At 32.5% G+C, this 25,311-nt stretch overlaps 3 protein-coding genes across 8 annotated transcripts; 1 reads left to right on the top strand and 2 right to left on the bottom strand.

Moving 5' to 3' along the window:
- Nucleotides 1-999: 999 nt before the first annotated feature.
- LOC131675410 (E3 ubiquitin-protein ligase ZNRF2) lies at nt 1,000-5,960 on the bottom strand. Of its 3 annotated transcripts, XM_058954388.1 has the most exons (7): nt 5,664-5,960; nt 4,838-5,597; nt 4,162-4,561; nt 3,304-3,342; nt 2,976-3,071; nt 1,697-1,802; nt 1,000-1,569 (listed from the first exon to the last, which is right to left on the bottom strand). In XM_058954388.1, exons 3-7 carry the CDS (start codon nt 4,523-4,525, stop codon nt 1,512-1,514), a joined length of 663 nt encoding a protein of 220 aa, XP_058810371.1. In that variant the 5' UTR covers nt 4,526-4,561; nt 4,838-5,597; nt 5,664-5,960; the 3' UTR covers nt 1,000-1,511. The 3 variants fall into 3 exon arrangements, with proteins under 3 accessions (XP_058810371.1, XP_058810370.1, XP_058810372.1); XM_058954387.1 differs by having other exon boundaries at nt 4,838-5,960; XM_058954389.1 differs by lacking the exon at nt 3,304-3,342 and having other exon boundaries at nt 4,838-5,955.
- Nucleotides 5,961-8,571: 2,611 nt separating this feature from the next.
- On the top strand, nt 8,572-15,227 carry LOC131675407 (U2 snRNP-associated SURP motif-containing protein). Of its 3 annotated transcripts, none has more exons than XM_058954383.1 (17): nt 8,572-9,035; nt 9,123-9,336; nt 9,422-9,727; nt 9,837-9,901; nt 9,977-10,142; nt 10,228-10,391; nt 10,812-10,871; nt 11,191-11,234; nt 11,486-11,590; nt 11,679-11,906; nt 11,984-12,226; nt 12,551-12,737; nt 12,818-13,001; nt 13,077-13,296; nt 13,379-13,535; nt 13,608-13,762; nt 14,495-15,227. In XM_058954383.1, the coding sequence occupies exons 1-17, from the start codon at nt 9,012-9,014 to the stop codon at nt 14,769-14,771; spliced, it is 2,799 nt and encodes a 932-aa protein (XP_058810366.1). In that variant the 5' UTR covers nt 8,572-9,011; the 3' UTR covers nt 14,772-15,227. The 3 variants fall into 3 exon arrangements, with proteins under 3 accessions (XP_058810366.1, XP_058810365.1, XP_058810364.1); XM_058954382.1 differs by having other exon boundaries at nt 8,573-9,035; nt 9,822-9,901; nt 13,382-13,535; XM_058954381.1 differs by having other exon boundaries at nt 8,577-9,035; nt 9,822-9,901.
- LOC131675409 (glutamic acid-rich protein) lies at nt 14,377-25,217 on the bottom strand. Of its 2 annotated transcripts, none has more exons than XM_058954385.1 (11): nt 24,962-25,217; nt 23,511-23,708; nt 22,842-23,426; nt 21,954-22,183; nt 21,406-21,514; nt 21,148-21,222; nt 19,258-19,515; nt 17,606-17,956; nt 16,407-16,537; nt 16,194-16,244; nt 14,377-14,685 (listed from the first exon to the last, which is right to left on the bottom strand). In XM_058954385.1, exons 1-10 carry the CDS (start codon nt 25,011-25,013, stop codon nt 16,230-16,232), a joined length of 2,004 nt encoding a protein of 667 aa, XP_058810368.1. In that variant the 5' UTR covers nt 25,014-25,217; the 3' UTR covers nt 14,377-14,685; nt 16,194-16,229. The 2 variants fall into 2 exon arrangements, with proteins under 2 accessions (XP_058810368.1, XP_058810367.1); XM_058954384.1 differs by having other exon boundaries at nt 14,377-14,739; nt 24,962-25,215.
- Nucleotides 25,218-25,311: the final 94 nt, after the last annotated feature.

The following is a 25,311-nucleotide window of genomic DNA, read 5'->3' as shown; positions in this document are numbered from 1 at the left end:
AATTATTCTATATGGACATTCAACTTAGGAAATATTGAGTATAACGTAGTTTAATATTTACAAACGACAAAATTTATTAATGTTTATACAATAATCGCACGCAGCATTCAACTTCTCATGTAAAATTAATAAACTCCTCCATCATATACCGATAACTTCAGGGTCAATGACGAACTTTCAAATTACCCGAAGATTTGAGCATGCTTGAATGTAAGCAATGATTTTCTTTTAGAGGAAAACATGTTTGAACTATTACGCGTTGATATCAGTAACATCTTGAATAAAGTGAGAAGGTATTGTATTTTTCTGCAGTTTTCCGATGGTTTTCTTAATAATATCTCTACAATTTATTATTTACATATCATTATTTAAATCTCATTATATTTCTCATTCAAGAATAAATGAAAAATGGGGAATTTGCGCTTTGATTCAGGGTCGCGTATTGATCGTCAATGTTTCAAACATTCACTTCCAAAAGAAAATGCATAAACAATAACATATTTCTGCCTCGGATATTGCCAAAGGTCAAAGGTGAATTTTTGTATTACACTAACAACGTATAATCATGATTCTTACGGATTCTGGTTCCCCTTTTATGAAAGTATCAAAAATATCCTTTCTAGTACTCGTGCCCCAACAGACAACAGAAAACGGTCTTGAAGTCAAATTATTAAAAGCTAAAAATACATAACTAACTTATCTTACACAGCTCACCTACTTTCTGAGCAGTTTACACGACTAAACTTTGTTCTGATCCCTTTCTTCTCGCCATGAATAAATCGATAATACATAATAATAATAATAATAATAATAATAATAATAATAATAATAATAATAATAATAATAATAATAATAATAATAATAATAAAAGTAATAATAATAACATTTAACAGTAATCGCAGTAATAGAAATAATGAAAGTGGTAATAATAATAGTAATATTAATAATGTATTCACCGTCTCACTAAAGCGCTCAGTGGAGTTGACTGAATATCAATAAAACTTCATAACGAACTGATTAATAATGGAAATCTACAAATATTTCAGAAATATACAATAAACAATGTATTTTTTGTTCAATTTTGTTTCTTTATGAAAGCGTTAGCAGAAAGAGAATAATTAATCATAGATACGACGTTAAGATAATAACTTGTATCATTGAATCTTATGGCGATTCTTTCCAATGTCTCTTAGATTTATGAGTAGTAGTATTTGACGATTTGAATTCGTACGTAACTGTCTTTTATGATCATTTTTTACAGTACCATGTGTGGTCAAAAGATAATTCGTCAAAAATTGCTATCTTTGTTTGCGTGTAAATTATCAACACATCACGGACTAGTGGCCACCTTGACTAGCTTGTTTTCCATGAACCACGATTTGAGTTCCCTGTATCCACTTTTAGTCACATGACAATGCTACGGCAACATTTTTGACCTGCTGCAGCCGTCGATAGACTTTCGTAACAAATCATTTCAGTGCCTCGCTGCTTTCCCAAGCACTCGGTTCACATCAATCACCAGGATGTTCTGGGCAACTGCGATTCACTTGGAACCATTTGTCTATGCAACTATGATAGTAAAATAAAATAACATTTATAAAACTGTTCAAAAAAGGAATGCATGTAATTTTAATTGCACTTCACTCGACTAAAATAAAACATTAAAACATTAAATATGTACAAGAAAAAAATCTACCTTTTGTGGTATATGCACAGGCAGGGCAAACGAGCTATCACATCACCAGGTTGAAGATCTTCTAAGCAAATAACACACTCTCCCTTTTCATCCGCAAGTACATCCTCTACAAAATAAAATAATAATAATAATTAAGTGCAAATATCTTAATATAGGTATCATTTCTGTTAGTGGCAACATTTCTTAAATTAAACGTTTTTTCGACACTCCGTGCGGAAAATGCGTTTTTCCTGCACGCTCGGCAAAAAACGTGCGTTGAAAATCGCACTTTCCACACGTCGTATCAAAAAATACGGTACGGCACGTGTTCGAGAAAGAGTTTCTCGTCTCGTGTACCTTTCCACCTTCGGTTCGCTCGGGCATAAACGCCACACGAGCCCAGAATCTATTTTCCCGCACTTGTATCGTAATGTACTATATTATATGCTTGGTATACAGTTTAGGATAAGACAACTTAAAACAGGATACAACGCTACTACAATGGGGCATAAATCATTAATATAGAAATATATCACTTAATCCAAAAGGTACTTTTAATTTAATGAAATTAAACTACATAAACTTTAATAATGGTGTTACAAATTCACTTTTGGTTGACAAAATAAATTTTGAATTCTTATCTAAAGGTTTTTAAAAATTAAACAATAGGTTATATAAATAAATTATAAAATACATAATGTTTTAATACAATGTATTTTGCAAGCAAAAAGTTATTAATTCTGCCACTGACTGTCTGTAAACTATACATGGAGCATTTATGCTATTTGCATTAACAGCACAAGTAAGATATATAAGGATGAATAAACTCAGCAGGAAATCGACAAAAATCACTATGGAAAAATTTCAAAAAAACTGCGCATAATTGGCAAAGATAGTTAAATTCAGCTCAATATAACAACCTCAATATTGAACACTCCTAGATCACATCCTAGTAATTTTTAAATCTTTTTCAATAAATGTCAATTATAATAAATTAGCTTCTACAAAAACTTGAAAACCTTCAGAATTTTAAGTTCAACCTTCATTAAGGTCAGTCACCTAGAATCCTTGATTTGAATTATACAATTTTCAGTATATTACTATACATTTGTCAGTGAATATTATGTAAATTAGATATCGTTTTATTTGCATTCATATATTTAATCTAAAAATGTAATAAATTAAAGAATGCATTTAAATCCTATTCTATAGTTATCTAGTTTTAATCTCAAATAAACATGCATAAAAAACAATGTTATTAATGTAGCTATTATTATGGAAAATATATTATGAAACTTACCATTATAGCTAAGACGAGGCTTAGTTAAACACATAACCAGGTGACATTCTATGTCATCTGGCAAAATAAATTTTGAACATACTGGACATTTCAAACCTGAAAAAAAATGAAGAATGCAATGGAATAACATTAGCCGTTAACGAACTGATTAACCTTTAGAGGGCCGGAGAATCAATATATTGACGCTACCCCCGATTGACACTTTCCCTATGATCAACCAATAATATAAGATATTTTTTATACCAGTTTTCTGAGGGCGATATGCCCCTGAAAATCCCGGCCCTCTAAAGGTTAAAGTGTAGTCATATTATATGAGAAAAAAAAATACCATAAAAGACTCGTCTAACCGCGTGCGCAGGTACAACCTCTGTTTCAGATTCATGCAAACACGAACTTATTATTACTCCCATAGTAAAACACAATATAACTAATTCACCCATTGCAATGTTCAAGAAAACGTCAGCGTTTCAGCTGACATTGCATATTATTCATTTATTTAGTATCATAATACAATAAAGCGAAACATTTAGAGAAATAAAAAGAACTTTCACACTTGGTAAGATTATCCATCGATTGCCGGTTACCAAGCCAACTACTCCAGCAACGCGCACCAAAACAAACTCCCCTCCTGTGACCCTTGTTCTACCCACAATTATTTACTTCTCTACTCTCCGCATTTGATTTACCTACCACACTTAGCCCCTTCTCCTATTTCATCTTTTTTCAAGTGCTCATGTGTTTGGCATTTCGTGCAGATTCCCTAGTGAGCGGAATTTTACAAACATAACCTCAATATGACCCCAGTAGAACAATCCTTTTAAATAGGAAAATCTTATATAGATTAACCTGATACTATTAAAAATGAAATGATATTGACATTTACCTATCAAACTGCTATCAACATTGTAAATATAAAATAATTACATCACCATTGATTTAGCAATGGTTACAAATATTGCACCACAGCAACGTAAAAGAATAAATATAGAATCAAGAACCAAGCTTACAAATACAACTTTTGTTTATTTAGTAGAAATAAGTAAAAATAAGAAAAATAAGATAAAATTATAACAAATTGATTAAAAATATTGCATAAAATTCATAAATAAAATTTCATAATATATATTAACATCAATAATTACATTCAACTTTCTACTGATTTTTATAAAAGTTGAACCTTACTTACCATTTAGGGACCAAATGTGAGAAGGCAAACTATGTGCGGCGTAAACTCTACTACTTTCCTCATCTAAATCTTCTCCGTCTAATTGTGGTAGTCCTAAGACTTGGCCTACACCTACTGCCGAAGCAAGAGCACCTTGATCAGCAGATAAATCAGGAACAGAACTCAAAGATCTTGCTCTTTGTCTACTATCGGCTGATACTCTCGATGATTGAGATTGATTAGCTTGCTGATGCTGTAGCATTCCAACTCCACCTGGTAATGAACGTAGAGTTGGAAAACCTGGCATAGTGGTTTCATTTGCTCCTGTGGTAGATTGGCCATTGCCACTAGTATTTTGTGTAATGGTGCTGGTCTTTGCACCCATTCCTCTTCCTTCAAAGCGAGAATCTTGCTTACAGCTCTGCAAATACCAAGATAAAGTTTCAATTGGTTTATTCAAATTATTTAAATCAACAAAAATCAAGCTTCTTTGTTAAGGTTTAGTTGAACATGGAATTAATTAATTTTAGGAGTTACTATTTTTAAGACTGCATTCATGTGAGTAATATTTTAAATAAACCAATTACTTTGTAAACTGAAATTAGTGTGATAGCATATTACAAATATAAAATCTGAAAGGAAGTATAAAAAGAAGCCAAATGCAAAATGCAGAAAAATGTAAAAAAAATGTTCTAACCTTGATAAACAAGACGATGCTCGAAATCTTTATTTTATCGATGAAGATTGCGGTGCGTGTGAATTGCACTGTCGACGGAGACAACGACGTCCAAAGGAAGAGTAGAGAGTAGATGATCAAGAATAGCCGCCTTTTGGTGCGAGTATCGTGGAAAAGCCTGGCAGTCGAAACGTGCTATACGCACTTTGCATCAGTCTCTCTCTCTCTTTCTCTCTTTCTCTCTCTCTCTCCCTCTCTCCCTCTCTCTCTCTCTCTCTCTCTCTTTCTTTCGCTTGTTCTCGTTGTTCTCTCGTAGTCTCGCACTATCTCTTATTCCGTCTTAGCTATATTCCATGAAAGACCGCGGTTCCTAAGAGTCATAGGCCGAGAAAACGAGGGTCTTGGCAATGACTGAAGCGAATAAATTCTCGCTATTTTTCTTAACTACAGCCGGTGCTACGTTAACTCTCGGTGTATGCTTGAGCGCTGACCTTTGTTTTTGGATCAGAGATGAGATGAAAGTCGTGCGTGCGAGAACACGATACTATACTTGACGGTCTGTCTTATTTGCCTTTTTCAAACTGTTGTCACCAACCTCAGCATATCCGGTCATAGGCTATATAGTTGAGTGTTGTTTTTGCCTTGCCGAACACAAAATCGTTGTAACCGTTCGTGGGACAAGAATATAATTCAGTAGTGATATCTCGCGCACAAAGGCTAAACCTGAACACTGAATAACTGATGGACTTGCGGTAGGCCGTAGGATGTACGTAGATGTACACTGTATATATAGAAGCTGAGGTTTATAGGTTTGATTTGATGGTTTCGGAAAATTTAACATACGTACAAGAGAGAAAGATATTTAGCTAACAGCGATTGTAAGCAAAAGACTAAATGCTGAGCAAAAATGTGGGAGGCGTTTTAAGACTCGCAAGAGTAGGCACTCTCGCAGCACTTGATTCCGTTTGGCAAGCTACGCACTTTCTTATAGTAGCCTTAAACCATAACTATGATTTGGCGAAGACTCGAGGCGTGCTCGAGCGACGACTCATTGCACGAATGAACTCGTAAAAGCAGCCGCTGCACGTTCCGCAAAACATCCCCCGACATCTTGGCGATATGCGCGCGATAAAGCCATGCAAGTGTGCGTGTAACGGACAGACGCATATACAAATACATCCGCCCATACAAACTCGTTCCTCGTATACGATGTACTTTATACATACATAACGCATATATATACTACATAGCGGCTGCGCTGTTGCCGCTGCATTTGGCCTGTATGTTTATATATATATAAATTTCTCTGCTGCTGTGGAGTCATTAAGGTATTCGATGTATCGTTCGATATTGTTAGACAGAACATAGGTAAGGCCTTTCCAGGTCTAGCAGGAGCGGGATTTTATAACTTTTGGTACGTGTACGGTACAATCAGAGCGCGCTTCACGCAGTACGGTACCGCGGTGTACTAATCAAAGTTGAAAATATTGACCGTCTCGGAAGGCACAAATTTTGAATTTTTCATTAGGCTCTCTCCAAATAAGATTCAAGGATCAAATTGTCAAAAACCGCGCGATATTTTGCCACAGTCCGCTGTTTCGCTCTGTTCCAATTCTGTACTAACAATAGCTAAAAGCAATCTGGCAATAAGGGTCTGTCTCCATAGGGCCTGCCTGAGTCCGTCCGAGCCGGCCGAGATTTTTTATGGGCACGCCATCTCTATAATTTCGTGTTCATGCGTTTCTCGTATTGGCTGCGTCCGATCGGGCTCGTTTATGTAAACGCAGCCATTCACTATGAAACTCGCCATTGGATACGAAATTATAGAGATGGCGTGCCCATAAAAAATCTCGGCCGGCTCGGACGGACTCAGGCAGGCCCTATGGAGACAGACCCTAACGTTATGATATGTCGAGGTCGGAACATGTAAACACAGTTGATTAGAAGAAAGTAACTAATTAATTTACGAAATTAACTTCTTTATTGTTATTGTTATTTTGTGTAGTTTTATAGATCAACATTATTTTTATTTAACACTGTTTTTCTTCTAATCAACTGTGTTTACTTATTCTGACCCCGACGTATCACAACGCTATTGACAGATTGCTTTTAACTATTGTTAGTACAGAATAGGAACAGAGTGAAACAGCGGACTATGGCAAAATACCGCGTGGTTTTCTGACCCTCGGATCTTATCTGGAGAGAGCCTTACAGAAAACTGATACACTTCATAAGTTATTCTCACCATACTTTGAATTGTATTGGTCGGACTTTAGTAGATGTTTACTCTTGGCAAAACAACTTGCATATTAAAATTTTACGTAATAGAAGGTGATTTCGATTTACTATTTGGACGTGGATGTTACACCTAATATTAAGTCGTAATCACCTTCTATTACGTAAAGGTTCAATAGATAAGTTATTTTACCAAGAGTAACATCTGCTAAAGTTCGACCAATATAATTTAAAGTATGGTGAAAATAACTTATGAAGTGTATCAATTTTCTATAATGAAAAATAACCTTTAAAATTTCGCACAATATGCGAACTGATAAGACCACAGGAAGCAACAGTGTCTAATTCCATAAATAAACTATGACCATTGACCATTGACAGGTTAAGGTTAAAGTTAATTAACATTGGCAGTCACATATTTTAGGTGAAATTCGTATTTTTTATCGTTTCAACTTCAAATTTGTCTATAAGTATGTCTTATAGTGCATTGAATACAAGAAAAATAGAGAAACTGATGAAAGGATTCCTTTGACCTCGAAAAAATATTTTCGATGTTAAGGATTACTCTAGAATTTTTCGACACTTTTGTCTATATTTTACACGCCAAATTTTGCTATAAAAAACATCGAATATTGATATGTATGTATACATACATGGTCCCAAAAAAGACCATCCCCGTCTTCCAAAACTCAATACGAATAATTTTAGTATATTCTATAATGTAATCAAATACATATAATGTTTTTGCAAAACGTATATTGCTGCAACATTTTTAGAAACAATTTTTGCTGCTTGCGATTTCAGGACTTTCTACATAAGAGCTTTCGGACGTTGGGCGTCGGACATGTACCGAGATGAAAAAATAAATAAAACAACGAATAAGACATAAGCGGAAATGTATAAATGGTAATTGATGGAGGCAAGGGCACCGCAGGAAATCAAAAGGCTTAATTTTGTCACAAAATAATCTTTTGTTGAAGATATATGCATATGTACATACAATGCCAGATAATCTAACAATAATATTAGTTGAAACTTCGATTATAGATTATGTAAATGTAAATGAAATAAGCAAACTATGTATTTTTCATACTTTTTTACTTTGGTACACGTCAGATGTCTAATGACCGATGGCTCTTGATGTAAAAAGTGACTATTAAGAAACAACAATTTTCCCATGAAATAAATCTGATTCATACACATTTTTTAAATATTTTTTATTACATTGATATTACTTAAAAATTTGATTAATTAAATTTATAAATTAATTCAATAATTTTGGTTATTTTCGTAGGATACAATTTTTTGATTGCATAAATGAATACAATTCCCATCAGTTGAATGTGAAACCATGTCAACTACTTACCATATTCTATATATTTAATTCATTTCTATTAAATATTATAACAACTAAGTAATAATATTATCATTTTACCGGTATCACTTTCATTGTTTCCTTTTTGCAAATTTTGTATTCTAGATTTTTAAACAAAGTCAATGTTTTTTGCATTGACTAGTATCGCTGCTGCGTTTCACGCGTAACTTAATTTTGACACGTAAACTTGGTTACCATCATCCGATTTCAAATGTTGACATGGAATCCCAGTATCTCACCCCTGCAGCGCGAGGCACCTTGGCTGACTCGGCTCTCTTGGTTTGCCTATGCTCTGGCTGTGTATTGCACTCTATGCAAAATCAAAGTAACCTAACTTGTACATATTTTTATTAATTCGCACACATAGTTTATTTTTTATGATAAAAAAGCATGGGTTCAAACTTGTCTCAAAATGTAAATATTATTAAACTGAAATAACCATGTGTTTGTGTAGTAATTCAATCATGCACAAGTGAATGAATAAGGCGAACAATTTGGTACTCGACAGTTACGAGTATGACGACGGAAAAGTAATGTGAAAAAAAATTGTTCATATATTTTACGCTTTAAATTAATATCAACACAATGGCGGATAAAGGACTAATGAAAGTAAGTTTCACAATTTTTGCCGAGTTAGTAGACTCGATTTACTTGTTGGCCAACTTAACCTAATTTTTGTATTCCTAATTATTCTAGCAACTAACTGAGCAAAAGCTCAAAGCATTTTCGATTGGTACCATGGGTAAACGACAAATAAGTAAAAAAGAACTTGAAGAACAACGAAAGAAAGAACAAGAACAAGCTGCTGCTCAAGCTTTTGAAGAATTTGTTGCAACATTCCAAGAGACTCCAAACAAAAATGCAAACAAAGTGTGGGTAAAGGCCGGGGTTTATAATGCAGGAAAACGAGGTTGATAAAAATAAATAATTTAAATTAACTTTTATACCTAAATATAAATACTTTATTAGTTTCAAATTATCAATATAATTTGCAGAAGAAGATGTAAGGGAAAAGGGAAAGTTATATAAACCTCAACCTAAGATGGGAGATCTTGCTGAGACTCGTTCAACGTCAGAACAAGCTCAAGAATTTGCAAGAATTCTTAGTGAACGAAAGATAGATAGACTTGGCAAGAAGAAAAAAGAAGGTGAAAAGAAAAAAAGTAATCTTGAATTATTTAAAGAAGAATTGAAAATGATCCAAGAGGAAAGGGAAGAACGTCATAAATACAAAGGAGGCAGTAAAACTTCATCACTATCCCAAGATGATTCCATAATCCCTAGTTTGAAACTAACTGAAGGTAAATTCCATGATGACCAAAAATTTAGTTAAAAATTTACATATGTACAATTAATGTAAGTATTTTTATTTCATAATTAATTAAAAAATTTCAGGCCCTTTTATAACAGATGGATCATTTGATAATGGAGATCCAAACACTACAAATTTGTATTTAGGAAATTTGAATCCAAAGGTAACAATAATAGTTTCACAATTAAAATTACTGTTTAATCTTCTATAGTAAAAATACTCAATTAATAATTTTTAGATAACAGAACAGCAGCTTATGGAAATTTTTGGCAAATTTGGTCCATTGGCCAGTATCAAGATTATGTGGCCTCGAAGTGATGAAGAGAAAGCTAGACAACGAAATTGTGGTTTTGTAGCGTTTATGAGTAGAAAAGATGGAGAAAGAGCTTTAAAAAATCTCAATGGTTTCAACAATTCTAATCATTTCAGCAAATCCAATATTTTAATAATTTGAGTAACATAAAATTCCATCCATTTAAAATCGAACAGGTCGTGATATAATGCAATATGAAATGAAACTAGGCTGGGGCAAAAGTGTTCCTATACCACCATATCCAATATATATTCCTCCGGCACTGATGGAAATCACTCAACCACCACCACCATCTGGACTACCATTCAATGCGCAACCTCACAAACGTGATAAAAATAAGGTATTGTGAGTTTTGAATATTGTAGGAATACTTTATTGAATACTTTATTTTTATTAAATAGGTATAAAGAATTTAATTGATTTATATATTTTTCAATAAATCAAATGATAATAATAGTACAATAAATATTTAATATTAAAATAGGAAAACAATTATTCAAAATGTATTAGTTAATTAATTAAATATATTATTCTATGCTCTTTAAATATTATGATGACCATAATCAACTCTTTTTAGAAAATGTATTATAAAAATGATCTGTGTAAATTTTATGAAATATACTCATTTTTCACATTAAAAAAAATTATGATTTAAAAGTTTCCACAACCATTTTGAAATCAGATAACTTTTTAATATTTCTAATGACATCACCTATTACTAAATTAAGTACCAAACTATGAAAATCTATATTTTTTGTAGATACCACGCATTCGCAATTTTCAGAACATGGATTCAGAAGAAAAAGAAAACTTTGAAAAGGTGAGTGTATTGCAATATAATATGATTTTTTCACAATATTAAATTGATACAAAACTTGATTATCAGTCAATATAGATATTAAAAATATATTATTAAAATCAATTTCAAATATTTTGTATTTCAATAATACATTTAAAAAAATGAAATGTATTGTACTATGTTTATAAAAAAAAGTTTCTGTTATATTGAATAACTTTTATAAATTTGTTTCATTGTCATTTGGCCACATTTGTTTCTGAAACGATCAATTTGATTACAACTGCTACATTAATGTTGGAATTCGTTTCATCTGCTATTTTAAATCCACTAATGGCAATAGATTTTACAAAATGCTGTCGTCAAAGTTGTGATTCCAACAGAAAGGTATGTTCGTGTTTGTTTCATGAAATAAGAATGTTCTAACAGTAGAAAATTTTAATATATTAAAATTGTTAAGAGGTTACTTTTTTTTTATCTGTTCATTAAAAATCTATCATGATAGAATTTAACAGCTCAAAAGAAAATTAGTAAAGTAAATTAGTCATAAGATATACCTTTAAGGATCTTTGAAAATCTTTTGAACAAATACATGTAATCGTTGATAATAATTGTGATTATGTGTATATTTATTACAGAAATTTAGTTATGTTAATTCATAGAATGGTGGAATTTGTTGTCAGAGAAGGACCAATGTTTGAAGCTATGATTATGAATCGAGAAATTAACAATCCAATGTTTAGGTAATGTTAAAGTATACATTAAAATGAAAAATATAAAAAATTATTTTGACTTAATAATCAAATTACCTTTTTTCCTAATTTATTTTAGGTTTTTATTTGAAAATTATTCTCCAGCGCATATTTATTATCGTTGGAAATTATACTCTATTTTACAAGGAGATGCCCAAAAAGAATGGAGAATAGATGATTTTAGAATGTTTAAGGGAGGTAGTGTATGGCGTCCACCACCTATGAATCCATGGACTCAAGGAATGCCAGATGAACTTATTGAAGTCGAAGAAAAGCATGAACCTCGAAGAGGAAGTCTTTCAAACTGGTAATTGAAATATGATTGGTTAATTACTTCAGTTTGTCTAATTTTATGAATTTTTTAAAATAAGCATATTTTTTCAGTCAAAGAGATCGTTTAGAAGATTTACTGCGTAATATAACTCCTGAAAGAATTAAAGTGGCAGAAGCAATGGTTTTTTGTATTGAACATGCAGAAGCAGCTGAAGAGATTTGTGATTGTATTGCAGAATCTCTATCAATCCTGCAAACTCCAGTAAACAAAAAAGTAGCTAGATTATACTTAATATCTGATATTTTACACAACTGTGGAGTTAAAGTAACAAATGCTACAATTTACAGAAAAGCGTAAGTGATTGCAATCATGATTTAATTGCAATATCTACTTTATTGTTCAGAAAAACGAGAATGATTGGTACAATTAATCCTCTTCACAAATATATCAGAGAAAAACTGATATCTATTATATTTTTTGTAATTAAAATTAAACATGCAACTCGAAAATTAATAATTCCTTCGAGGGATTACTGACTTTTCTCATCTCTCATTCTTTAATTACATTGTTTATTGAAAAAAATGTTGACTTTCATTCTTTGTGCCACGATATACTATTTTTTTCTAATTTAAAATATCGAATACTAAAAATAGAAATTTTTATAATCTCGGATTTAGATTTGAGACAAGATTATTGGATATTTTTAATGAAGTTCATCAAGCTTATAAACAGTTAGATAGTAGATTGAAAGCAGAGGGTTTTAAAGTACGCGTAATGAAAACATTTAGAGCATGGGAAGAGTGGGCCGTTTATCCAAGAGATTTTTTGGTGAAACTTCAAAATACTTTCCTAGGTTTAAACCAGGTAATAAGCTCATTTACAATCATCGACTATTGTTCATGCGGTTAAATGATACAAAATAAACGTTACGTCACTTTTTATAGTGCGATGACGTTGAACCAGATAACGAAGAAGATATTGATGGAGCTCCGTTGTCAGATGTCGATAATGATGCAACCGAAGATCTGGATGGTGTCCCTCTGGATGGTGCTGCATTATTAAAAGGCGCTATGAAACATGGGCTTACTCCTCAAACTTCAAATTATGATGACATTGATGGCGTACCAAGTAAATACTATCATTTTTTATTTGACTTATCTGTGACAAAATTTTCATTTCTTGTATTTACATTTTTTATTCAAGTGGATGATGATATTGATGGTGTACCTATGGACGACGATGATAGTTTAAGCTCGAAAGGCAAAGATGATAAGAAAATTAATATGCCAGCTGGGTTTGTACCCTCGAGGTGGGAAACTGTAGATCCTGATCAGGTTGAAGCTCAAGCAATGACAACCAGTAAGTGGGAAGAACTCGAACAAAATGATGACTCGAACTCACAAGATACTAGTATGGACTCTAGGTATGACTGCAATTAAAATATTCGTTATTAATATTTGTCGAAAATGCCTGCATTATATTACATATGTATTTTTTCGTGACAGTAGGGATTATAACGAAGAAAGACGAAATAGATTACGCGAGATTGAAGTTAAAGCTATGCAATATCAAGACGAATTGGAAAGTGGTAGGAGATCTTTAAAGCCAGGAATGACTATACAATCTCAAGTAGAACATTATCGAAAAAAATTAATAAAAAAGGTATATTACACAAGAATAATGTTACATTCAGAAAATAACACTTAAACGGCTTATAATTTGTTTCCATTATAGAGTGAAAGAGATGCAAAAGAAAATAAAAGCGAAGATAGGGATGACGATAGGCGACGAGATAAAAAACGAAGCCCTTCTCCAGATTCGCCAACCTATTATAGAGATAGGAGGCGGGGGTCCCAAAGTCCACCGTCAAAAGGAAGTAGTCGTTACAGGTATGATAGAGACGAAAAGTTTTCCAATAGGTGTATATGATTACAAACATTAATGATTAATAGAGCAAAAGCAGTTTCACGAAATAATTTACTTGAATCTACAAATTTAGAAAATGTGATTGCGTTGAAAAAAAAGAACTTCCAAATTTTTTAAATTTCCATGAATTACTAATTAAATTGTACATACATCAACGAGACAAACTGACACAAAAATATAAGCTGTATACGTAACATACTGTCTTGATTCTCTTAAAGTTTTCTTAAATGATAAATTTTGTAATAATGGAAAGAAGGTGAAAGATGGAAATTCACTTAATTTTAATTATATTCAGCTTTATAAGCTGTATATCTTTTTTAATTTACATTGGATCTTGCAATTATTTCAAAAAATTTCAGCAAATAACGATAATCTTATTACAAAAAAATTAATTTCAAAGTGAAGTGATTTCAAACAGCCGTCTATTTCTCTGACTTGCAGTTGAAGCATATGCTGATACTATAATCAGTAATTTTACAGTATTATTATTATTATGATTATTTATAAGAACTGTTCCATCAAATAAAACGAGTAGTAGATATTAATAATTTATTTTAATATAATTACATATCCTTAAATTACATAGTTCCAAAAAACAAGTATTTGTTATCAGTATGATTAAAAATCAAATCGATCCGCAATCGAATCAATGAGCAACAATAATGATAAATTTTCTTTTTATATCTACTAAACAGGTCTCGCAGTAGATCTCCCCGAACTAAAAGACGATCACGTTCACCCCATAAAAAACGAGCTCCGCATACACCTTCTCCACCAAGAATTCGACGTTCACCGTCGCCTAGTTTTTCCTCGAGATCCTCATCAAGAAGGTCACCTGGCAACGATCGGAAAAGGCGCCAACGCTCGCCTTCCTCGTCTCCTACGTCTGTTTCAAGGTCATCAATGAAACACAGAGCTGGTAGTCCCGCTTCACCAACGCCTCGAAAACATCGCCATAAACACAAGTATTAAAATCTGTCACTTATCGCTAAATCTATACTTATGCGGTAGATATGTATTGAAATTGGTATTGAAATACATTTATAATAATTATCGCATTCGATGCTATTATTAAAAAAAACATTAATTATTTGTTTTACGACGATGCTCTTGAAAACTTATTTACAATATGGAAAATATGATGTTTGACATGATAATTATTGCAAATCGTTTAATTTCAGATAATTAATTAGACATCATAAAAATTTTTTCTCATATCCATATCTTGTAAGTTCCAAGTGAAATACTTTTATTATAACTCTTTTTACAATTTAACAATAGTTGTTACGATAATCTCTTGTATATAGCATTATAGAGTTCATCGATTCAACTTCGTTGAATAATTTCCGTAATCATTTTGAAATTTGGATCAAAGAATAGTACCTCAGATTTGATAATGAATTAATGTATCATTTAATTGTACTTGTATCAAATAAATTCTTTTGATAATGTACTATCATGTCCATTATCAGATAATCATTTAATTACTGATATTTTGTTATTACTTTATTTATAATAATATTAATATCTATAATATAATTATATATTCAAAACACCTAATAATATATATTATTAGGTGTTTTGATTCCCCATTGATATTTATACTTTTTAATATTATAATCTAATGCTCTTATATAAATCTTTATTTTTTTACATTATTAATTTTTAAGAAAAATCTTTGGTAATTCGTGGAAATTATTTTTCAAAAACGAACGAAAAGTTTCATGAGATGAAATTTTTCATTTGAACTTTGAATTAGTAAAGACTAATATTCATATTTGATATAGATGCATACAAAAAGTGGTTGTTTAATTTTTTTCTATCCGCAAATGTTAATGATTTATCAATAAACGACCATCAATTCCTAGAATTTTATTTCTTTTCTCTTATTAAATGGTGAATATACTTGTTTGTATGTATTTTTGTGTGTTAGAGGAGATCGTCCGTTTTTTTAGTTAGTTAAGATTTGAGAGATTTGACTTTTCGACACTCCATGTGAGCTCTACACCTTTGTTTCGCTTTGGTACTATTCTCGTTTTGTGTTTGCGTATAATAAACACAGTTCTGTTTTGTAAATATAATTGTGTTATTTATTTGTAAATGTATGAGATAGTTACATTTTAGGGGCCTCCAAAATGTAAAAGTCTCGCACACTCGTACAAGCTTGATGATCTGGACTTCAATTTCAACTAGCCGAAAAAACAAAACAAATAAAACAAAAAAACAAACGATCTTCCGAGGAACATACTACAGTACAAATATATAATCTTGTTATTATTTTCTAAATGGTAATCGTATGTAAAGTGTAAGATGTGACACGAAAACCTTAGTACCCTATCAATAATCGTAAATACTATTATTAAATAATCAAAAAGACTATTTTTAGACTTTTACCTATTTCGTACGTTTGTAGGAACGAACAATAAAACGTCAAAATCGTGTAATCTGCAAGAAAGTAGATAATTTAGCAAGTAGTTCTAGTTTTTTAACAATAATGATATATAAAAAACAAAAAAAGAATTAGTAATAAATTGTTACCAATAAATGTACAGTAACATGTTATTCTGATAAAAAATCATTTTCTATGTATTGCTTAGTGTTACTTACTGATTCTTCCACATGAACATCATTTGGATCACCAATCAATCCGTAAAATTGCTTGCCTTTAGACTTTGATTTAGATGGGTTTGTCCATAAGCGCTTTTGGTTTGTAGCTTGTTTTACTGACGATCCGGTATCTAGTAAACAAATAAATTAATATTTAATTTCATATTACCAAATAATTAATTTTCGATCTTTTTTCTTTCGATTTTTTTTCGTTGAAAAAAGAATTAATCTTTCATGATTTTTTGTTAACCCATTATTACGCAAGCAAATCCATAGCACCAAACTAACCATTGGATCACTGTCAAAATAGAAAAAAAATTTACTGGTGTTTTTTATGTTTGCAACTCTAATTGTTTATACGATATTATTTTTAAAAAATCAACAAAAATGTTATAGTTTCAAATAACTAATATTGCCGATCGATTCTATAAGAAAAAAACATCGAAAATCTATATACCATTTTTATGTTAGATTTTATTTTGTTGGTGTATTATCATTATTAACAATGACATTCCGATAAGAGATGTTGTACTTTATTTTACCTCAAGGCGAATCTACGCTAAATAGCTTCAAATTAACTATTGGACTACTCTCCTCATGAAATAAAATAACCCGTGTTTTTCTTTTTGCGATTTCAATTATTTATGCGAAATTATTAAAATAAATTGTAAAAAAACTTTGCGATTTCACAAAACTAATCACACCAATCAATCGTACGCCGAAAAACAAGTAGAAAACTTTTTTAGAACTTTCTTGTACATATGTAATATGTTACCTAAACCCAATCCTAAACAATCGGTTAAAAAAAATCATGTCTAAATGTCTTGTGCAATTAGTTAAAATAAAATTTTGATTTCCGAATAAAGCTGAATATTTTATTTTTTAACGATAATACACTAACAAACTAGAATCTGACAGAAAAATGTAGAGGTTTTCAAAAGATTTTTGCTTCTAGAATCAATTGTCATGGCCAGTTTTTTGAAATCGTAAATTTCTTTTACTTTGTTTAAATAATTTCGCTTAAACAATGAAAATCGCCTAAAGAAAAAACACGGGTAAATTTATTTCCATTTTGACAGTTATCTAATGGTTAGTTTGGTGCTATCTGGCCTGGATTTTGCTGAGGTAAGAATGGGGTAGAGTAAATTTTTATTGCAACTAATATTTTCTCTCCTTAATGACGCTATCATCAATCTTACATTTCTCAAGACTGAGATCCTCTTCCTGCCTCTCCTCTTCTATTTCTTCTTCCTCCTCATCTTCTACCCCTTCTTCCTCCTCTTCCTCGTCCTCCTCCAGTTCATCCTCCTCTAATTCATTTTCTTCATCTTCCCCCTCTATTTCATCTGCTTCATTATCTTCGTACTCATCATCATCGTAAGAGGAAGTTGGCAATTTACCATACTTTTTATCTAACTTTTCTAACAAATTGACATCAACATCTTCAACATCATCATCTTCAGTTTCTTCATCTTCATAATTTTCGTCGCTATTGTCTTCTACGCTATCACTGTCTTCACGGGCTCCTTCTTTTGGATCATTAGTTTTATCTATTTTAGCAAACACATTTTTTTAAATATTTTTACAACCTCGCGTAAATATCTATATATTTTAGAACATTAATTTTTTTGCAGAATCGAAATACATATAACTTTCGTATTACTTCAAGTATAAATAAAAATTTTTCTAGTAAATATTTCAATTTCGAGAATCTATTTAACTTCATACTCGATTAGATATACTTAAATTATAATTTGATATAACCAATGAACGTTGTAATTTGACAAAAATCGATGTGGAATAGATTGCGTCCGTGAGGCCGCAAACATAGGCGGCAAAACGTTGCGCAAATTATAAAAAGAATTGATTTAATTTGAAAGGGACTCATCCATTTCACATCGATTTTTATAGAATTATTGTACAATAAGTTTATGGATAGGGTTGCTATTGATAATATAAACAATGAACGTTGTGTTACAAGAACGTGACAACCATTACTTTCCAATTTTTCTATGGCCAAAGCAAAAGAAAAATTTTTGTAAAATTAAAGTAACAATTATAATTGATTGGTGCTATCACTGTTCCATCAAATTTGCAATGCATAATGAACAATCATCATATCATCCAACCAATTCGACTGAGTTAATCATAAAATTAATAAATTTTAGTAATGAGTAATTGAGTTTTAATGAATAGCAAACAACTTGTTTTATCAATGTTTAATAACGTAAGATCAACGTATCAAAACCACTTATAAATATATTACAAAAACATTAATAACGGAAGCCTTAATAACATGAAAAGTTTTCCTCTATTGAGGCCACTTTGAAGAAGCATTGCTTAATTATTTTTTAATTGAATTTATGATATAATAACGTTCATTGAATTATTACGTGTATGCTTCAAGAGGCCTTTGCTACGCATTATACATGTAATTTTTTAGTTACTGAAAAATTGAAAAATTTAAATAATTGTCACGACATTTTACTGTTATAAAATTTACTTTTCAAATATTATAGAATGTATTTTACAAAAGGGTAATTATCTGCAGAAAAACTTCGATAATAAATTGGTGATCGTTTGCTTCATTGATTATTCATTGATGTGTCGAAATTAGATGTCGCAACAATCGTTATAAACCTATATTTCGATATGGATCTTTCGATTTGATTTCTAATTGTTTTTACCAGGTTTTTGACATTGTTTGATAATGCTTTAGCATTTAATATGTATCAAGATGTATTTGTTGTAATTTTTTGGAACAAAGGAATTATTCATGAAATATTGTTTTTGAGCTACATAAAGGCATGCTAGCTTTAGATAATAATAACAATATCTGAATTGCTTTTACCTTTCGTGGTTCCTCGGAGTATAAGTTCCAAATCTGAAGTTTTTTTAGCGAAAATTTCTTCGATCCCGGATCGTTTTTTGTCTGATGATCCTACTTTTTTATATGTCGAATGCAATTCTTTATACGTCTTTTCTTGCTCTTCATCTAATGGCTCTTGTCCGTCTTCATTGATTCGAGATGGTGTCACAATGGTATTTCGTCTTGTTAAATCAGGAACTTCGTCTTTAGCAATTAGAATTTCCGGGTTATCTGCTTCACCTTCGATATGAAGTAAACGTGATAAAGAAATATATAGTATAAAACATACATGAGCACTTTTTATTATTGAAGCGATATCTAGATAGCGTGCATTTATGATGTTTCGACGTATCTAATTTATTTGTAAGAACATTTAAATTTAATAAAATCATTCGATTGGAGGAAATTATTCAGTTGTGATTGAACTTTCATTGTAATGAAGGATTGCTATCAAGATGCAGATTGTTGCTTAGACTTCAAAAAGTACTGAGCAGTAAATTATCGAAAAACTATTCTTATGTCTCAACTATTGCCAATCACCGATTAATATTAAAAATTCTATTTATTTATTTATATCCAGAGTGTACACAATGTTTACATAAAAGCAATACACATGCGCATACATTACAAAATATTTGCAATACAGCAGAGAAAATAATTTCCTGTACGCTGGTCTGGAGAGTAATAACAAAATTAAAAACTAAACTAAAACCAAGTAAAAACACATAATATAAACATTTTGTTCTGCTTTACTTAAACCATAGTAGTTTGTACTACTATATATAAAGCAAGCAATTAATGTTATACTGTTTTAGTATTATAATAGCACGACTGCCTTTCCCTCTCTCTCGCTCTCTCTTTCTTAATTAATTTATATAAACTTTCAGGTAAGTAGATTTTTTTTTGCAACAAAATAATGTTTTTCTGTTTGATATATAGTTTTTCGATAAATTATGCAAAAGATTTTTCAATAAAATTCGGAAATTTATTATTTCAGCAAAAGAAAATTATTTCATTGAAAATGTGTTCCATTCCTGTCAAAATGCAAATACTAACAAAGGGAAGATTCCCCTAAGAATATTCTTATATACACTAAAGCTCAGGAAGATGCTCAACGCTAAATATTATTATTAAATAAAATACTATATTAATGACAACTTTTTCAGGCATATATTTGAGATTATGAAATTTATTGCAAAAAGCTGAAGATGAAAAAAGTTTGGTGACTTCATTTGAGCGATTTTTACAAGCCAACAAAGAAAACTTTCAATTTCCACTGCTGAATATTCGCTGGACCCCTTAAGTACTGCTTTCAATCAGTTATTCTGAAAATTTTGACTCGATTAAAAATTGTGATTGGTCGAAATCGAAATTCTTTCATTAAATAAATGGTTGCTATCGCGACTTTTGTATTTCCACATAAGAATAATAATGTTGAGCCAGTACTTATTGTTTTTGTAATCTTACTGGACATGCATGAGGGTGTTTAACTTCTGAGGAAAGCCTTGTATATACGTATGTAGCATGTATTCAACGTATGTTAATTTGGAAGAAACTGAGCGTTGGATCAAAACTCTGCCAAGTCCGGGCAGGTAGTCCGTTTACATTGCCAATAGCAGATTAAAAATGGAATTTTAGATCAATTCGACGAAGCTAGTTGCTGCTCGAAAAGGTTGCAAAAAAAAGCCGTAATGTACATTTATATGTTCTTCATTGGTTTTTATTGATAAAAAATGAGGCACTGTTAAGCATTTAATTTGATGGCTGCAAAAAAGTTAAACGGATATTAATAGTTAAAGGCATAGCGCGCTGAATAAAGCAAACGAAAAAATTGTATATGCGTGCAAAATAATGCACAAAGCATAATTTTACCATGATTCCACCTTCTTACAAGTACAAAATGCGCGGTGACGATCAGCGCAACGCCAACTCCAAATTTCATGGCCACTGTAAATGTCATTTTATATTAATGTTGCCAATACTGTTAAGATTTGAAAAGTACTAAAAAGTCATTACGTAAAAATAGCAGAAAGATACAAAATTGACAAAACTATGAGAAAAATCGATATTACTTCTTTGAAAAACAATAATAGTTCTGATGCGCTAAGACTTTTCATTGACTTAACTTACCGCTTGCTGATTCTTCCTCCAATTCGCTCTCATTATTTGTCTCTTGCTCTTCCTCTTTATCATCAAGATTGTCTTCATTTATAATTTCTTCAGGTTCGTCATCAGAGATCTGCAATTATTAGAATTATTTCCATGTGAATAAAATAGAATGAAAGAAATATAACGATTAAAGTCGAGCTTTATTTAAAAACTTTTCAAAAATCATGAGATAATTTTAGTTTCGTGATCAGCTTATTAAAATATTAAATATAAAAAGAATCTTGTGAATCTAACAGATTTGTTATCAATTTATTACAATAATAACAAATAAACCAAATATTTTCGAAAGAGAAATACGATGTGCGTTTATGTTTGTCAAATATTGCTGAATCAGTAATCGTTACTTCCTTTTTTTAATTAGACTATAATAGACGTTTTTTGCTACGAGAAAGCAGATTAAATCTTACAGTTTTAAAGATAATTCGATATTCTACTATTAAATCAATTGATATCGATGAAAATAAATAGACATATAGGATTATTCGACAAAATCTTATAGTGTTACCTACTTCTTCCAAAGGCTCTGCACTAGGATCATCAATTTCGTTCACATGAGAAGTATTTACAAAATCTGTATCTTCGTCAGCATTTGCATCCTTTGTCAAGACAATTCCTTCAATGCTAACGTCCAAATCAATGTCGTAGGGATCATTAACATCATTTTCATCATCATCAGGGTTATCTTCAATTTCATCCAGTGCACTCAAATCGTTGTCATACGCTGCATAATATTTATTTTCTAAAACATTCATTGTAGATATCTTTTAGATTGTCATTTGCAATGTTTTTTTTTCATCTATGTTATGATTTGTTAAAGAGGCATCAAACTATAATTATATCGAGAGCGTTGGATTAATAAATATTGTAATTTAAAAACAAAAACTGAACCAACAAGAAACAAAGATATAATGAATGTGTTACTGATGAAGAAACTTGAAAAAGTACTATAAAGTACTATAAAGTGATATGAGTTGTTATTGTAAAAGTTCATATAAAGAAGAATTTTCTGAAATCATTGAAAAAGTTAAGTATTGTTTCATGCTGTTTAAATGGGGAGAGCAGTGAAAGACAATACTGATACTTGTATTTTGTATTTCTTCTTTAATATATTTCCAGAATACATGGCATCACTTACAGTATGGTATTTAGATGATAAACTGAAAATTTGATGAAAGTAGTAAACTAACAAGCAAACTGCTTTCCTAGCACAAGGTAAAATAATATTGAACATTTTTTATATACAAAATACATGCATTAAGTTATGAAGAACGATCATACAAAAGAGTTGATGAATTTGTAAATACTGTTCTATCGATCTAGCCTAGGCGTGGGTAGATTGATTTAATTATCAGCATGTCATAGGAAAATCGCGTTTGAGAAATGTTTGTATCAAGCACCTTTTTCAGTGGAAGCGTAATCAAACGGTCGTTCCAGGTCATAGTCATCGTCTTCCTCTTCTTTTGACTGGTCCTCTTCGACATCTTCCTCAGAGATGGTTTTATCTTGTTGTGCTTCGAGTTCGTAGTTAGATTGGTCACGTGTCTTGAAATATCCGTCATCGATGTCAGTGTCGGTATCGGCATTCATATCTTCATTATAGTCATCAATTTCATCGATGCCCGCAGGTCCTTGGTTGTACTCTTCCTCTAACGCTTGTTCTGGCTGATCTTCTCCCTCTTGCCCATCCTCTCTTTCTTCATCTGCTTCTTCTTCTTCGTCTTCCTCTTCTTCGTCGTGTTCTTCTTCTTCTCCTTCTTCTTCGGCCAGTCGGTTCTCATCGTCGTCTAACTGATGTTCGAGGGAGGTGTGATCTTCATCCTCTTGTTCCTGTTCGTCTGCCTGATCGTCTTGTTCGTGGTCTTCGCACTCATGGGATTGGTCAGCGAGATGATGCGAGTCAACGTCTTCTTCGTGTGTAGCTATAGTGTCGTCTACCCAGCCTTCGAAGATGGTCCATTGCGAAGCACGTACAGGTTTGTCCACTAAAACAAACGTGTGAGTTAGTCGAGACCATTTCGTGCACGATCGGGTCGTTAAAAGCCATTGTGCATTGCCCAACAACATACCATCGGCGGAGCCACGATGCTCAACTATGATGAGAACCACGCCAGCCAGAAGAGCTGCGAGCAACGCAAAAAAAATTATTTTCGCACACCAGTGGCCTCCTGTTCCACTCTCTTTGTGAATATGTATTGCTACGTTTTCCAACTGATCCGTTGATCCACTCCGTCCTGAGGATATTGGTAAAGCTGCTTCGTCTTCGTCTAAAATAGAAGTCAATTATTCAAGATTATTAAAAATCTTTCGTTCCTTATCCCCAACAACAATAATGTTTCAGCTACTGCTGTCAAACTAACAACTACTGTTGTTTCGCCATTTTTACAGGGATGTATTCGTTAAAGAAATGCACGATTGCAAATTGCAATGGCAATTTGCATGGACCAGAAAATTAAGGTACTTGCAATTCTTCAGATCTTATACTTATGTCAAATGTTAATCGTATTCCGCAATTGCATGATTCTTCTACGGTTGCTCACAGCTCAAAATATCTCATAGTTGTATTTATATTTGAAAGCTTGGATTTTTCCGTATTACATTGAAACTTTTCATTTCATCGACATTCAATAAGAAACAAGTAGAAATATCTCAGTAGACTAGGCATAGATTACGTACGTTGAAACTAGTGTACATCAAGTATTTGAATTCTTACGCACTTGCGATACTCTACCTACTTGTACATCATTTATTAAAAAAACATTCAATTAAGCGTTGCTTCGCCGGCCGTTCTCTTCATTTTATTGGCATTTTCAATGAAGCGACTACGTTACAACGACTGTTTGCTTATTTCCAATAAATTGATTTCAGTAAATAGACACATTTGATTTTAGTGGAAGATGAAAAATGAACAGATTCGAATTCAGCGAGCTGTCCTATTTTGAGAAATGTATTATGCAAGGTTTTTATAAAAATAGGTACACTTGAACTACGCGCTCGAACTCTGGGAAAGAGAGTATTTAGGCTTGTCGCCGCAAAATGCTTCGTTGCAATATCAATGTACTGGTCGAGTGAATGATGAATGATACGCATTAGAATGTTAAGGAAAGCAGTGACAATACATCTGCAAAACGTTGACTGACCATGTACGATTGGAGGCGCATCCTGAAATAGACAGAGAGAGAGAGAGAGAGAGAGAGAGAGAGAGAGAGAGAGAGAGAAAGCGAAATTGAACGATGGAAAATAAATGAAATAATCATCAAAGATTTTGTTCAATATTTTCGGGTAGGAAGATGCGCACTTGGAGTGGGACAACGACGAGAATAAGGAAAAGCGAGCAGGCGGCGAGGCGACGCACGCGGGCAGAAAGAGAGACGGGAAAAAGACGGTCTAAAAATACAGCAGGCTCTCTCTCTCTCTCTCAGAGCAGAATGAAACTAGCTGGGCGAGCTGCAGCTCGAGCCACGGCCACGAAATCCAACGACAGCGAAAGAGAAATTGGTGCCACTGGCACGGCACTCACCCCTGCGCCGCCTCTTATCTTTGCGCTTCCTCGGCTGCACGTCTCCCGACATGTCGCCCTTGCGTCCGGCTTGCGTCTCGCGCAGCAGGTGCCTCGTCGGCTTGCGAGCGGACCCGCGCGAGCTCAACCGAAAGCTCGGCCGCGCGGCCAAGCAAGCGCGCTAGCTTTGTCCGCTGGCTCGGCTGAGCCGGATCCGCGATCCGATTGCTACTGGGGGGGCTCCGTGCGAACGCCAAGCTCGTCGCTCCGGCTCTTCGGCTGTCCGGCGAGCGAGCCAAAGGACCGTTGCCTGCTACTTGCGCTCGTGCTTTCGCACGCCAATCGCTCGCTCCATCGACTTCGCGATGCAG

This window comes from Phymastichus coffea, unplaced genomic scaffold (genome assembly GCF_024137745.1).
Source record: "Phymastichus coffea isolate CEN01 unplaced genomic scaffold, Cenicafe_Pcof_1.1 PCOF00020, whole genome shotgun sequence".
NCBI lineage: Eukaryota > Metazoa > Arthropoda > Insecta > Hymenoptera > Eulophidae > Phymastichus > Phymastichus coffea.
Note: the sequence above shows the minus strand (reverse complement) of the source record. Positions and strands in the feature narration are given on the sequence as shown.